Here is a 16,851-nt window from a genome sequence, read left to right on the forward strand (position 1 = left end):
AATACATGCATTTCTACTCACACTTTCCCCTAGCATATTTATTTTTGAACTCATTACTTGGCGTGAGAACAGCACAACAAAATTCAGAGAAGTGTGGACTTCAAAATATGGTTGTTGCTTCAGTTTGTGGATTGCTTCAGAAACTGCAAATCTGGGAACCTCACCTATAAATGGCAGCTGAATCTAATTTCTCCCCCATCTCTAGAACCAACTCATGTGAACATCATAGGTGACACAGAATTCCAGGCAGGCAAGTGAGCAGGGCTGATTTCTGTCTCCCCAACCAGTCCGCTTGATTTCTGTGCTGTCTGGAAATGGAGCATAGAAATGCAGCAAGCTGGCTAAGGGTGGACAGAGCTAGGGCCAGCCCAAGACGTTTTGGCACCTGAGGCGAACCCACAAAATGTTGCCTCTCATCGGCAAGCAAAGAAGCGGGGAGTGAAACTGGGAACACAGGCGTGGAATCAAGTCATCCTTATCCAACGGTTGAAGGAGGTTGCAGAACCCAGGAGACCCCAAAGCACAGCCCTTGCCATTTTTTCCTTAGGGGTGGGAGGAGACCAGTGGTGCCTCCTATTTGTCTAGAGGCAGCATTGCGGGAGAGCTATCAAGGAGGAAGCAGATCTGGCCTCCAAGGGGAGTACTGCAGCAGACAATACATTCCTTGGAGAGTGGATCTGCTGCTCTTGTGGATCCTGCCACCCAAGGCAGTCACCTCACCTTGCCTCATGGGTGGGCCAACTCTGGACACAGCAATCCATTTGTCCTTCTGACAGCCCCCTTGGCAGAATACAAATTATTTTACTAGTCTGCTTAGAGACTAATTGCTTGCATTTCTATGCTGACTGCAGAAGAGGGGGCCTTATCCTATTCCACGGTCAGCCCAGAGTTGTAGGCCACTAACCCCTTAGCAGGCTAGTAAAAAATCTACAGGCTTAGAACATGTGTAGGCTTGTTTACAAGGCTATTACAGTCTGCACTAAAATAAATATTGTTGGGAGGGGGGTTTCAACCATCAGTTGTGGTGTGGGCAGCATCAAAGAATCCCAATGTGTCATTGCTTTCTGCTTCAGAATGATGTCACTGCAGCTGGGGGTAGAGGTGGTGGGGAAATCAGCACTGCAGATTCCTGCTCTGATGGATTTAGAAGCAACAAGGGATGCTGCAGCCCCTCTGATGACACAATAGTTCTCAACCACCTGACACCTGTGCAGTGGAGTCTGCCACGGTTTCATCTTATTCCCCATGCTCTTTATCATCCACTGGGTGAGGTCATCCAGGGATTTGGAGCATACTGTCATCAATGTGTGGATGACAACCAGCTCTATTTCTCCTTGTCAGCAGAATGAGGGAAGGCCGTGCTCCTGCTGCTGCTGCTGCTGCTGCTGCTGCTGCTGCTGCTGCTGGACTGGAGGCAGTAATGGGCTGCATGAGAGTCAACCAACTGAGATGGAATCGTGAGGAAGTGCAGTTCACATGCCCAGGATGCAGGAAGATGATCTGCTCCTAACAGGGATGACCTCCCCTTAAAGGAGCAGTTCTGTAGTTGGGGAGGGGGAACTACTAGATCAGGCATAGGCAAACTCAGCCCTCCAGGTGTTTTGGGACCACAACTCCCATCATCCCTGACCACTGGTCCTGTTAGCTAGGGATGATGGAAGTTGTAGTCCCAAAAACATCTGGAGGGCTGAGTTTGCCTATGCCTGTACTAGATCCAGTACATGTGGCATCTGTGATATGCATTACGTTTTTCTCCACCTATGGTTTGCCAGCTATAGCCATTCCTAGACCGAGATGGTCTGGCCATAATAACTCATTCTCTAATAACCTTCTATTTTTACTGCTGTAATAAGCTGGGGGGTGGGTGGGCTATCCTTGAAGACAGTTCAAGGAAGCTGGCACATACTTTTTGCAACCATATAACGTCAGTTTTACAAGAGTTGCACTTGTCATATGCATGTGACTGAGCTCTACTCAGGCTGTTGTTATATAAAAAAAACTGAACAACTTTGCACCTAAGTACTCAGAGAAGTGTCTCTCCCTATATCAATCTGGCTAGGCCCTAAAATCTGCAAAAGAGACCCTTCTAGGGATCCTGCCAGCATTTCTGGGGTAAATCATGCATTAACTGTGGTGGCACACCAGGTATAGAATTCCCTCCCATTAGAAATATGATAAGCGTGTACATTGTATAGCTTCCTCCACCAGTTGAAAACATCTTTCTTCCCCAAGGCACTTGAAGGTAGTTGATGAATCCTTGTCAAATATAACTGCTTTCTGCTGTTGCTTGGTATGGATTTTTGTACTGCTCTTCATTTGCTATATAGCCCATGCAGGGGAACCTCTTGCCCTCCAGATGCTGCTGAACTACAACTCCCATCAGCACCAGCAAGCATGGTCAATGGCCAGGAATGATGGAAGTTGTAGTTCGGCCACATCTGGTGGGCCAAAGGTTCCCCACAACTGTTATATCATGTTTTATAATTTTAGTAATACATTCTATATGTGTAAACTGCCCTGGGGTTATTTATGATGAAGAGTGGAACAGAAATTTATTGAACTAATAAATAATATTTTAAAAAACAGTGTGCCCTGGAACAACCTTTTCGCCTTGCAGTAGAAAATGCTTTTAAAAACAAAAATAGACCAATAATGCCAAGTCAGTATAAAACAGGAAACAATCTGAAATAGCAACTCCCAACCATCTACAACCAAGGCAAGTTAACAGAAGTCCCAACTAAGTAACGCTGGTGTATTTCTGATCAGAGCAATTCAAAGGGTCATCGCCAGTAAGTTCCTGCTGCCGGGGGTAACCAAGCTTACCTGTAAAAAGGTGTCATTTCTGTATCGTCAGATTCCATTATATGGAAGCAAACATTCTCTAAACATCCATGTTTGACAAACCTTGAAAAAGGTATCTCTAGCCCCATATGAGTTTGCTTGAGGACTATCATAAGTGGTCTGAAATACTAGGGGAGAGATTGTGCACTTCCTTAATGGCATCCCTTTTGCACACGTCCCATTGAATAAGCAACTATTATCCCATTAGAAAACCATTTCAAACCAGAAGAAATCTGGGAGCAACACTTTGAACACACGTTTTAATTCCTACAGCAGTGGGATGAGGATTGTCAACAGGTTGGGAGCCAGAAAAAGCAAACAGGAATAATCCAATGGGGATGGATTGGCACTGTGTAAGAGCACACCACTCTCGCAAAACTCTCCTACCAGGAATGATGAACCTGTGGCCCTTCATGTACCTGAGGCCGATGGGAATTTGAGTCCAGCATCATGGGGGGGTGTCACCTCCATTTTATACCTTTCAAAGGGGCTTGTGCAGGACAAATCCCCTTGTCATGCCCCTTGGTTTTACAAGTACTGGGTCCCCAACAGATCAACAATAGCTCCCAGATTTGGCCACCATGCAAGCAGTACTCTGTTTTTAAGGAGATCACCTAAGCCAGGTAACAAGTCTGATCAAGTTGGGTTTGATTCAACCACAACCATTCAGGAAGAAGAGGAGGGGAAACAGAGCTCAACAGGATGCTTACTTGTGACAAAGAACTTTTTGGTGAAGGTACAGCTGTCAAAAGCAGCAATTTTCTCCTGTAAGACGACAACAAGGATCCTGGGAGCAAAAAACAAAACAACAATGGAGAATACTTGAAATATCAAGATACTAAAAACTGAAATGGTAGGATTTAGACATTCTGGTTTCTATAAGGTATAATAACAATAATAACAATAATAATACACACTGGTCCCACTTTACAAATGCTCACTATGCAAAAATTCACTTATCCGAACACAAAGAATCATTACCCAAACTTCAATATATAACCACAGGTTCAAATATCTGAACAGAAAGCAATTTTTACTTCCTTGTTTGCCTTTTGCTGATTGGTTGAGGGAGGAAGATGGAGTGATTGGACAAATCAGAGAGCATTTTCTCTAGGTTTTCCCATCTCCCCCCCCCCCATGTTGGCATCAAAATTCCATGGTTGGAAACAATTAGAAAATTTCACATAGGAATCAATGGAAATCATTGACTTATTACATGAATACTTGCCTAACGAGCCATTTCCAGGGCAATGCACTGTGTTTGTAAAGCGGGAGCTGTGTGTCACTATAATTATGATAATCACTATTATTGAAAGTTGTCTGTTCTCTATGCATCTGGACCCCTCTTAAAACGCCATAACCAAATTTTGTACGATGGTTCCTGAGATCAAGGAGCAAGTTCTTGTCTATATTTGGACATAAAGGTGGGCGCCATTTTGCTTCAAGATGGCAGACTGAAACTGAACCTTTCAAAACTGCACTGACTTGAAGCAATGAGATATTTTAGGGAGCAGGCACGGCAGGCACAGAAGCTGAATTCTGTGGCCAATACCAGATTGAGTTATTTGGGATGGTGTGTGTGTGTGTGTGTGTGTGTGTGTGTGTGAAACCTCAGGCAGCAATCCTGGGTGTGAGAGTGCAGGAACTGCAAATGTAGTGTGTGCCTCCATTTCCACCTGTGAGATGCCAGAGAGAATACAAGAGGGTTTGTACCTCTTTAATAAAACCAGTGTTATGCCTCCTGCAATTTACATTTATTTTTTTAAAAGCATCCTTTCTCCCCGGTGACTCAAAATGAAAATCCATCACTACCACACAGCATATTAATCTAAAAAGTGTTTCATCCTCAAAAATAATCACATTGCTGGTTTTTATTGCAAATCTGCCAGGCATAACAGCCGTGCCTTATTTGCTGAAAGTGTTTTGTGTGTCCCCCGTTCCCCTCCCCACACCCTCCATACAATGGAATTAAGAGGAGGGGGGGTGGGATAGGGTTTATGTAATGAATCACTTAAAATGATTATCAGGACATGAAGCACAAGGACGACGACAACAAAACAAAAATTTCAAGGGGACAGCAGCTGGGAAGCCATTTTAGATCTCTGCAGTAGACACCACATGTGGAATCAGCTCCAGCTGGTGCAAAATCCTGCAGTGAGGCTACTGGCTGTAGCAGCACATAACTCAGGTGATTAAAAGCTTGCACCGGCTGCCCATATGTTACTGGGCCAAATTTAAGGAACTTGTATTGATTTACAAGGGCCTTAACAACTTGGGTCTAGGATACCTTAAGGACTGCCTCATCCCTTATAACCCTGCCTGAATCACTCAGATCTTTGGGGGAGTCTTTGTTGGCCTGCCTCCCCCCTCCACGCCCTATGGCTCAAATGTGCAGCTTATAACTACTTAAAACACTGCATTTGGTCCAAGCTGCTCCCATGGAAGGCAATGATGGACAGCAATATGAAATATAAATGGCAAAGTGGGTTGGGGGATGGATGGAGCAAAGTATCCAAAGATAAAAGGGCTTACCTTTTGTTGCAGTGCAGGTCATAAATGGGGGTTTTGAACTGTATGGATTTTACCATTTCACCAGTTCGCAAAGAATGGAGGTCCACGCAACAGTAAGGAGGGCTGGTGCTGAAAGACATCAGAAAAAACACGGGGTTGGCTAGCATATTTAGGCCAGCTAGCAAATTCAAGGAGTTATGATTAGGATACAAAGCCCACAGCAGCTTCCGAGCAGTTTATCTGAAGGCCCATCGCTTGGCCCACGTGTGGCTGCTCAGCAGCTTCAATCTGCAGAACTAGCACTTTGACAAGCACCATGTACTGTTCTTTTCACATTTGCGAAAAATGGATCGTTTAGTGTGGCAGCGCCTATGCTCTAGAACTCCCTGCCAATTGTTATTGGGTAGGCCCCTTCTCTATATAATTTCTGACACTTGCTAAAAACATTTTTGCTTAGACAAGGCTACCCAAACATGTCATTTTATTATGTACATTTGTTTTGGTTTTTTAACTGTTGGTTTTATCTAGATTTTGATAATTGTATTATGTTTAAAGTCTGCTTCTATTGTTATTCTTAAAAGAGCATTTCATGCTGTTTTATGTAAACCACTTACGAGATTTATTTATTGATTAAGCAGTACATAAATCTAGGAAAATAAAATAAACAAACAAAATGCATTTGAATATATAACAGTCAGAATGATATGATTCCCCAGAAGAGCATAAAAATGACTGACTGTAACAATCTGCAGAATGCTACCAATAATAATAATACAGTGGTACCTCGGGTTAAGAACTTAATTCGTTCCGGAGGTCAGTTCTTAACCTGAAACTGTTCTTAACCTGAAGCACCACTTTAGCTAATGGGCCTCCCGCTGCCGCCGCCACACGATTTCTATGCTCATCCTGAAGCAAAGTTCTTAACCCGAGGTACTACTTCCGGGTTAGCAGAGTCTGTAACCTGAAGCGTCTCTAACCTGAAGCGTCTGTAACCAGAGGTACCACTGTAATAATAGGGCACATACAGTGGCTCAGACGCCAGATTTGGGGGATGGGGGAGAGATCAGATTTGCAGCCCAACAGCAGTTCAGTGCTTCCCCATAGCTTCCTGCAGCTCCCCATACTAATCAAGTTTGCATCAATTGCATTATTTTTTTTAGAAAGGATTAAAAATGCAGACTAAATTAAGCAAAGTAAGAGAAACTATAACTATTCAAGCTGCATAGTTTTATGTGTTTTGAAAAATATAGTATTATCATTATGAAGTTTGCAAGCTGGCTTACAAAAACAATGCACCAAACATGGCAAGACACGTGCATATATGAAACCAACATGACACCAAGACATGGCTTCTGGAGATTTGGGTTGAAACTGCACATTATGAACTATGGGGCCCGCATGGGGGGGGGGGCTTAGGGGCAGAGATCAGGGGTGCTGCAGTGCTTGGCAGCATGAGCAGGAGTGGGCCCACATGCAAGAGGACCATCTTATTTTGAAGCAAATACACATTACCAGTCAATGAATGCACTTAACCATTAAAAGGGCTCTCATGGTGGAAGACCATTCAGACCAGGGTCTACAGTTACCTAACCACACCACTGATTATGATGGTCGCAAGGTGGCCCTGACGTCAGTGGCCCAGTGCGTCTTCCCCCCTCCTATCAGGTAAGCTAAAAATGCACAGTGTGATGTCATTCTGCTGAGTGAACATCCCCACCCATGCTAACGAAAGCAGCCAATGAAGCGGAGGGGGAAAACTTACAACGGGATGACATCATCTGCTATAAAGTTACTGGGAAAGGGAGAAGAGGAGACTGGGGAGAGGAGAGAACTACTACTTTTGGCAGCATTTCTCTTCTCCCCCCCCCCCCCAACCTCCAATCCAAGCGATCTCTGTAATGTCTAGCTTTCAGCCCCCGTGTTTTGACACATGGACAACTCAGGAGGATACTGGGTGGCCAAGAACTTTGAGATTTCACTGCGAAACACACACGTCGCCGGAATGGGACTTACGGACAAGCAGCTGAACCGCACAGCTGCCGATGTCAACCCCAGTACAAAGAGCCCATGGTCGTTTCAACAGGCTCCTTGTTTGTTTTAACAACAACAACAAAAAATCCATATGCGGCACGTGCCTCTTTTATCATTTTAATATAAATAAGGCTCTCCAGCTGTTCATTCAAAAGAGAAGCCGCTGCCGCCAGCTTTCTTTCAACAGAAAAAGGGTAGGCCGGGATGCAAGAGGAGAAAGGGAGAGTGGCAGGCGCCATCTTGCAAGCCAAGAAGCGGCTTTGATCTGGCAGTTTCACTCCCGCGACACCTTTTCCTTCCTCTCCCCCTTCTCCTCCCCGCCTCCTCAAGAGAGTGCACTGAAAGGTTGGTTGTTTCTAGGAAGCTGTGCAAAAGGGTCGGCTGTGTAACACACACAAACAGGAGAACACAGATTTTAAAACAGAGGGAGGAAATATTAAGAAAAAGGTGTTTGCTACTGCTTACGGGTGCACCCAAGAGGGATATGAGGCGGATTGCATGGGTGGTAATACTTCAACCTCCCTCCCACAGGAGGCAGTGATGGCCACCCTATGGCTGGCTTTAAAAGAGGACTGGACATATTCATGGAGGAAGAGAGGGTGACTGGTTGCTAGTAGCCATGATGGCTGTGTTCTGCCTCCAAGGTTGGAGGCAGTAATGCTTCGGAACAACAACTGCTGGAAACCGCAAGAGGGACGAATGCTCTTGAAGCTGGGTCCTGCTTGCCAGTTTCCCACAGACATCTGGTTGGCCATTATGGGAACAGGAAGCTGGACTAGATGGGCCATTGGCCTGATTCAGCAGGCTCTTCTTAAGTTCTTCTGTTAACCTGCAGGAGTATGTTTGGGGGCTCATGACTGAGCTCCCATACATTAAACCAGGCTTCCTCAACCTCGGCCCTCCAGATGTGCTGAGACTACAATTCCCATCATCCCTGACCACTGGTCCTGCTAGCTAGGGATCATGGGAGTTGTAGGCCAAAAACATCTGGAGGGCCAAGGTTGAGGAAGTCCGCATTAAAGGCATTAAACAAACAAAATCCCATACATATATTAGAGTCATTAAACAAACAAACTCCCTGCACATTGCAAACAGCTTTGGGAGAAGCGCTGAAAGGCTAGGTATCCCTGTGATAGATATGTTTTCCATGTGTGTATAGGAACAAAGGATTGTAACAAACACAGCTTTACTTAGAGCAGACCCCCTGAAATTAATGAAGACACATGCCCATTTTCTTTCAGTTGGATACAACCCATAGGGAGCTGCCTTATACTAATCTTTTTTAATAAGCTATGTGGCCAATCCATCACATCATCTTGTGGCTGCGAATTCCACAAATAAATTGTGTGGAATTTGCCAACATAATGGACTGTGATTGCCACTAGCTTTAACTGCTGGGGGCGTTTTAAGCTGGTTGGGGGTTAACAAAAATGGCTGTAGGTCAGGGAAAAACCATTCTGAGGAAACACTGTGTTCCACTAACCCCTCCTTCGAATTAAGGAACATAGGAAGCAGTCACGACCATTGATCCATTTAGCTTAGTACTGCCTACACTGAGTGGCAGTCTCTCTCTTTTTTGTTTCAGATGGGAGTTTCTCCCAGCCCTACACGGAGATGTCAAGGATTGGACCTGGAACCTTTTGCATGCAAAGCAGATGCTCAACAACACAAGATACCTTTCATAATATTTATCGGATTTGTCCAGAAAAACACACCAAGGTATTTTTTTAAAGTGACATTTCCCCAAAGTGTGTGCATATATCACCGAGACACAAAACAGCAGAACTCTTTTAAACCTACCACAAATTGCAGGAGGTATGGAAACACTTATTTTTCAAAATCAGAAAAAGGTGCTCCCAATCTTAAGACATGTGCTACTAAACCTAATCCTTTCACTTGGAGGAGGAAGCAATAGTAATTTGGAAAAGACATGGTAATTCTTTGCCCCAGATTGCCTAACAGAAGGTCTCAGGAATGAAATTTAAAATGCACCTTACCCTGAAGGGGATACAACCAAATCAAATGCACTTACATTTCCCTGCTACTTTCCAGGCAGAGCCCCACTTCACAAAGAACAGAAGACTGCCTCTGAAACTGGTAGCGCTGCACTGGGTTTCCCCAGTCCCCTACATTAATTTATCCCAGAGGCAGACAACATGGTGTCTTCCAAATGTTGCTGGTCTACATCCCCCAACAGCCCCAGCCAGCATGGCCAATGGTCAGGGATGATGGGACCTGGAGTTCAACATTCATCTAAAGGGCATTATGTTGGCTAAAGCTGACTGGCTCCTTTGTCCTGATATCATTACTATTTGCTTCCCACCCTGCCCTGTTTCAACAGTCAATGAACCAGGCGGTCTTTAATGTTTTAAAGCCATAGGTTACAAAAGAAGAGAAAGAATCCTGATTGCAAAAAAGTAACATTCACGATAAAATCTTATATATATCACATTATGAGCAAGTAAAAATTTGGCTCGAGCTTCCAAAAAGCAAACCTTCCCACGGCTAAAAGAGTTGCTCTATGTCAGTTCATTGCAACTCAGATCAGCTGGTAATTCAGATCAAGAGGAAAGTCCAGAGATTTACTTCACATCACAAAGAAGATTGGCAATATAATAAACAATGTGGTACATCCTTCACAGAGCCATAAGGACAGAGCCTCAACTCATAAGATTGGGGTTTGTTTTTTTTTAGAAGACCGTATAAAACTGCAGTTTGCACTAGCTGCAAACCATTTCAGGCAACAGCTTCAGCTGGGTGCTAGAGACTGCACATCTTGGCAATGGAAAATATCAGCTGACCCAGACTCCACCTTCCCAAGCCCAATGCCCTCTGCATATTGTTGGACTACAACTCCCATCATCCTTCACCATAGGCCATGCTGATCATAGCTCTTAGGAGTTGGACTCCAACAACATCAAGAGTTGGCAAAGGCTGATTCAGACAGGAGGGATTTGACACAGGATTTCCACTGCCAGCACCAGGTCAGTGTTCTTTGTCATTGCATTTCTCTCCTCAGTTGAGGACAGAGTCCTGGGCTCTCCTTGCAAGTCACCCAGCTTGGAGTCAAGGTGAAGGGAAGGTCAGAGGACAGCTGACCCAGCCAAAGAATCTGAGCAGGCTCAGTGCTAGAGCATCTACCCTACGTGCACACGGTCCCAGGCTCAATCCCTAGCATCTCTAGGGGGTGCTGGGAGAGAACTCAGTCTGAAATGCTGGAGAGCCACTGGCTGATAGTGAAAACGATCCTAAGCTTGAAGGACTAATGGTCTGTCTCAACTGTAAGACAACTTCCTATGTTCCTACACTGAGTGAGGCCTGGCATTTGCTCTGGAGTACATACAGTCCAAATTAAGAAGAGGGTTTTGTGTGGTTTTTTAAAAAAAGCTTGACATGTTGTGCAGGAAGACCGAACGACATCTTAATCATACAGCAAGCCCGCTGCATATTTTATTCAATCAACTGTAATATTTGAACCTGGCTGGTCTCCACCAGCCAGACAGCAAATCATATGGCTACACAGCAATATGGGACTCTGAGACAGCTGCCCATCTCTGCCCCCACCATAACAGCAGGAAAGCATGGATCCAAGATGTGCTTGGAAATGATCAGAGTAGTAATAAGACGAACAGTGCAATCATAATTGGGCAGGAGATCAGTTCGTACAGGACTCAGCATCTGGCATTGAAGCCCACAGACCCTTCATATTCTCCAAGGCTGATTTTTTAAAGTGTGAAAGTGCCCTCTGAAAAAGTATCCTAGAAGTATTACTGACAGACAGAAGGCCTGATTACTAATAATCTAAAATGTCCTGTGAGATAAATTTAGATTTTCTCCATTAGTCACTAAGAATTCTTCCTCACTATTGCCACCCAAGAGCCGTATGTCATTAGTATTATGTAGCTGCTTCCCCTGACCACATAAATAGTGAAGAATTTGGGTTTTAAAATGAAAAAGAAAAAAGAAATTGCGTACATGGGCAGGGGGAGATGCTATATCAATAGTTAGTTCTATGCTGAAGTTTCTCTTAGGGCCTCTAGGTCATTGATCTTCAGTTTGGGACCTGCTAGCAGGTTGGGTTGCAAGAACAGGACTGCTGCCATACAAATATCTGGCATTGTGTCATCTGAGAGATATGTCCATCCTCCACCCTTCTTCTGATTGTAAATCATTCTAACTGATTCTACATTGTTGTAACCTACACCATGACCTTAAGGTGAAGGATAGGTAAGAAATATGAATCACCAGCTTAAAAAAAAGTTAAAAATTGGTGCCCAGATGCAAGTTTGGGTTAAAGGTGGGCCCCAGGTCTGAAAACATTGAAGATGACTGTTCTAGGTGATTGGGCTTTAGATGTTGGTCATGACCTACCAAAACAAAACTGAGACTCACAAGTGACTCAGACGCTTTTGGATCAGATCCCCAGAGGTATACATAGTGGGGCACTCCACTGCGGGTGTACTTTATGCTCCATAACAAAAGCACTCTCCCCAAGGGAGGTATCCAGAGTCTGCCAGCACCACAATGGAACCTTTTATTTACTGCATGCACATACAACACGAAAGCCCAGTGGAAACTCCAAACTCTACAGTTGTATGACTGTATTCCAACATGCAAGGGAAGAAAAATACACATCCTGATTTTTAAGAAGTTTGTAAGCCCTGGCTGGTGAGCTCTGCAACAAGTTTGGTTATTCAAATAAGCACAAACCACAGTTCTGTTCAGCTAACACCCCACATCTTTCGTACTTTGAGTGAAAAACAACCTCAGAAGATAGAAAAATTAGCAACATCAAAAGACAAATATATCAAAGTCTTTCACAAAACCCCAGCCTGCTTTTAATTTTAAAAGAAACAAACCAAGGTACAGCTAAACCAGACTTTTAACTTGCTCCATATATAAAAGCAGTTGTGGGCTCAAACAATTAGTACTGCTTTTTTGTTATTTTCAGTGGAATCCACAGACAGAAGCTTATGATATTAAGAGATGACAGCTGAGCTTAGAGAAGGAAGAGGACAGTTGAATCACAGCATCGTGGGAATGAAGGAGCGTGCTCTGAAGAGAGAGGGTCAAATGGGCACAAAGAATCATAGATTCATAGAGTTGGAAGGGATCCCAAGGGTCATCTAGTCCAACCCCTGCAATGCAGGAAGCACCCAATCCAGGTTCTAAGAAAAACAAGTCATGGAGAACCAATACTGCCCTCAAAGTAGGAGCTTTCCTGCTTTTCAAAGAGAGTCGCCTACAAAGCAACAAAAGATAGTGCCTTCTTCCAAACTTTTGCTCAATAGCTTTGTAGCTCAACACAAGAGAGCGAAAAGGGAGGAGGGAATGATTGTAAAACAGATGTGGAGGGAGCGGAGCTGTCTGCAAATAGCAGCTGTATAAACCCAAGAGATGCTTCTGTCAAGGGCAGCAGCAACAGAAGATGATGGTGGTGATGGGATAGCAGGAGGAAAGAGAAATCACAGTAGCGAAATGATAAGCAGCCAAATAGGGATGAAAAGGCAACATTTTCCGTTCCACTCTGTATTTTTCCAGACAGCACTGTTGCCTTTCCTACATTATTCAACTCGCTGTCCGCTGTGGCAAAATGTAATTAATTACGTAAATTACATTATTCCACCCTATTCATTTCAGTGCAAAGGAAACACAATGCGAATGGTGGGGAGGGCATATGCCAATTATGCATCATTCGTGGACTGATAATAACAACAGCGAATGCCATTAATATTTGCTGGATTTAATTCCATTCGGGACATACGACAAATGCATGAAAATCAGCAATTTCTGTTCCTATTGCCACTGGCTTCCCTACAGCCAACAGGGAGCAATGCTTGATGGCTTCTGGTTAATATGAGTGCGATTCCTATGAACCATGTTCTTACTAGTGAATGCCTAACCCAATTGCAGCCTTCTATATTATTCAGTAATTCTTCAACATTTTTTTGGGGGGGGAGGAATAACCAGTTAACATGTTTTATTTTATTATATTGTGTATTTTTTATTGTCGTGTATGCAGCTTGGAGCAATTGGTTTGAGGGAAGCAATTTGTAAGTAAAATAGCTTGCCATTGCAACTCTCTCCACCCCACAATTATATTTCCATGCTAGTTGGGTTCCAGACTGCTTCCTAATACATCATTCTCTCAATTACTTACTCAAATTTAAAATTATTTCAAAATACATGTTTTCTCTTCTGATCCATATACGCAATTGATGTCTTTACTTCATTTATGAATCATTCTCATGAAATATCCCGAAGGAATATAACAATGAAAATATTGTAAAAGGCCAACAAAACCGTGATATGAAGAAAAATACAGAAGTTGTTATGGTGGTGGTGGTGGTTGTTACGAAACTAGTTTTATTTTGGAACAAAGTGTCAAACTAGTCAATTTAATCCAGTTCAAGTTTGACCGAAATTTTGTTTTGGTTTTTTAACTTAGATTTTTATACCACCCTTCATTCAAAGATTGCGGGGCATCTTAAAATAATCAAAACAGCAAAATAATATCAAGCAGCTGCTGCTGCATTTTAAAGAGACTGTGGCTACAATCCTATGCCACCTGGCAGCAAGTCTCGCTGAACTCAATAAGACTTACTTTTGAGTAGACATGTATAGGATTATACTGGTTTTTTTTAAAAAAATCACTACCACAAGCTACAGAGAAGTTTAGGAGATATATATATTCTTGCACAACTCAACACCAAAGGATTTTTCAACTTTTAAGCCTCAGGTTTGGGTGTGGATGGGTGTTTCTGAATAAAGAGTTTGGTTCATATGGCAAACGCACCATAAATACAGTTCGTTCAGAGTCAGAACCATAAATCCAACATCATCCATAATATCGAAATTGCAGGGTAGGAAGCTTTGACATTTGGGACATGTGTAATCCAAAGACATCCTGTACTTGAAATGTATGAAACATGATACGCCCAAAAACGGTTACAGAATACTTCCATACCAGCTAGGAAACTGAAATTTGGAAAACACATACACATACACTGCCCAAGAGTTACTACAAGAGTCTAAGAAGCTGGGATTTTTTTCATGTAATAGTCAAAAACTGTGAAGGATAACATTGACTCACAATAAGGGTCACTGATATGGAATGGCCATCACTAGCCTAGCACAGTACAAGACAATCCACATGTGAGAGTATTGGATGGTGGGAGGAGTGTTGCCCCATCACACATTTGAATCTGCTTTGGATTAAGGGAGCAGGTATTTCGCTCTGCCGCTCTCAGCTGAGGATGAGCAGCTGCAGTGCAAGATGTCTGTGGAGAAGATGCTGATGGAGCACAAGACGGGGAGAGGGGACACATGGATTGACTGTAGGGCCAAGCAGTGTGTAGGGAGGGTGGCTGCTTTCAGACAGATTCCAGGTGAAGACAGCACTTTGTTTGGCTCCTGCTCTTCCAAGGTATTTGGCGGCCCTTGGAAACATCTGAAGAACTTATTTAGCCACAATGACAACAGAGAGCCTCCAACTTCAGAGGCAGTATACGTCTGAGTACTATATGCTGGGGAGAAACATGGAAGAAGGCTCTAGCTTTCATACTGTATTTCTGGGCTGCCCAGAGACATCTACTGTGCCATTGCGGAAAATGGGATGCATCTAATCTAACTGCAAGAAGCATTCAGAAAACTGGATCCATGCATTCAGAACACAGACTATATTTACTAGGAGCGGGTTTTCCAGCCTCGGGTTTCCCATGTTTTGTTGGAATACAACTTTCATCATCCCTGATCACTGACTAAGATGGGTTGTAGTTCAACAACTCCTGGGGACCCAAGGTTGAAGAACCATGTCATCGTGAAATTAGATTAGCTTGAAACTGCAACTTGAAACTGGATTAGGTTAGAGCTAATATTTCTATGCTGTTTTTCAGCTAAAGTAACATTCAAAGCAGCTTATAATACAAAGAAAAAAAAATACAATAGGTAACAACAAAAATCCAATATAAATTTATACAATGATGCATTCAATATAATAAAATTACAAACATTAGTATAAGCCAGCTGTTGTTCTTTTGTCCCCAGTAGAATCTCCAGCACTCTAAACAAGATCCCCCAAAATACAACCATGAAGATGAGTAACAGCTAATAGACAAAGCGCGTCCCCATTTTCATCAACAAACAAAAAATAACAATAACATGATAACATGATATAACAGAACATGTTTTCTTCTGTGAGATGCACTCCACAAAAGCAAACTCAACTGGTTTAACACCAGGTATGCAAAGAGATGGACAGAAAGGGATACAGGAGAGGGAAGAGATCAGTAGTTTTATTTTGTAGTCATCCCAGAATAGAAAGAACCAACTTGGATGGCTCTAAAAGAATATTAGACATATTTTCGGAGGAGAAGGATATCAATGGCTACTAGCCGTTTTTGGAGCAATATGCCTCTGAAAACTAGTTGCTGGGAGCCACAGATGGGGAGAATGGCTGTTGTGCTCAGGTCCTGTTTACGAGCTTCCCATAGGGGCATCTTGTTAGCCACTGTGAGAAAAGGGTGCTGGAACAGGTGGGCCTTTGGCCTGATCCACCTGCAGCGCTCTTCTTTGGCTCTTAAAAAGGAATATCTACCCTCAAGTAGATGGGATTATTCTAGGTTGGAGCAGGGCACCTTTGGCTATAAACACACACTGGCATGTACAACTGCTGCTTTCTGTGACCTGTGGCATCTTCTCTCACAGCAGAAGCTGGCATTTTAACCAAGGCCTGCCTCACCTGAAAAAAATTAGTGTGAGCCTCGTTTTCCACTACAGTGAGACAAGTCACGTGTCACCAGACACTGCTGTAATAATCCCATCACATTTTTGCATTACTTAATATATTGGATAAATGAGTCTGTTTTAATATGGACTAAAGGATTCCACCCGACCAAAAAAGCCCCCCAAAAACCTTTATTGGTTTTATGAATTTCTATATCCCTCAGAAAGCTTCATCCTAAATCCATGATATCCCACTCACTCCAACCCCATTTCAAAGGCTGAATTTTGCATCCTGAGCCCTAAATTAGCTGAAAGGGTATTTGAAATTACAACATTATACAGATGGTCCGTTGGGAGCAGGCAATGCTTAATCTAGCAAATAAAGACTGAGTGCCCCCTTCCACACACACACACACACACACACACACACACACACACACACACACACACTGCTACACATACACACAACAGCACAATTTTCATTATGCCAGACCTTTCAAGGGAAAAAGAAAATGTGGTGACACCAGGTCTCCCTTTCAATATCTTTGGTACCTGCAAAGGTTTTTGGGCAGGCATATTGCTTCGTTTCCAGTCCATGCATGTGACGTAACTTCCTGCTGAAATCCTGCAACATTGCATGCCACAAATGTTCAGGCTTCCTTTGTCCTGCTTTTGTTGTGTTGTAGCATTAAGAGTGATCCTCCAAAGAGGAATAATGCAGTAACAGTGGGGAAGCATCTCAGA

General features: G+C 43.3%; 1 protein-coding gene across 12 annotated transcripts in view; it reads right to left on the reverse strand.

The window, feature by feature from the left end:
- BCAS3 (BCAS3 microtubule associated cell migration factor) overlaps positions 1-16,851 on the reverse strand; it is a 451,567-nt gene that overhangs the window by 389,873 nt on the left and 44,843 nt on the right. For all 12 annotated transcript variants that reach the window (XM_083587575.1, XM_083587565.1, XM_083587567.1 and 9 more), the window contains 2 exons: positions 5,374-5,481; positions 3,552-3,628 (listed from right to left, as the gene is read on the reverse strand). In XM_083587575.1, the coding sequence (XP_083443701.1) occupies positions 3,552-3,628; positions 5,374-5,481 (185 nt within the window). The remainder of the gene's footprint in view (positions 1-3,551; positions 3,629-5,373; positions 5,482-16,851) is intronic.

The sequence above is a fragment of the Podarcis filfolensis genome (assembly GCF_964270895.1).
Source record: "Podarcis filfolensis genome assembly, chromosome: 15".
Taxonomy (NCBI): Eukaryota; Metazoa; Chordata; class Lepidosauria; order Squamata; family Lacertidae; genus Podarcis; species Podarcis filfolensis.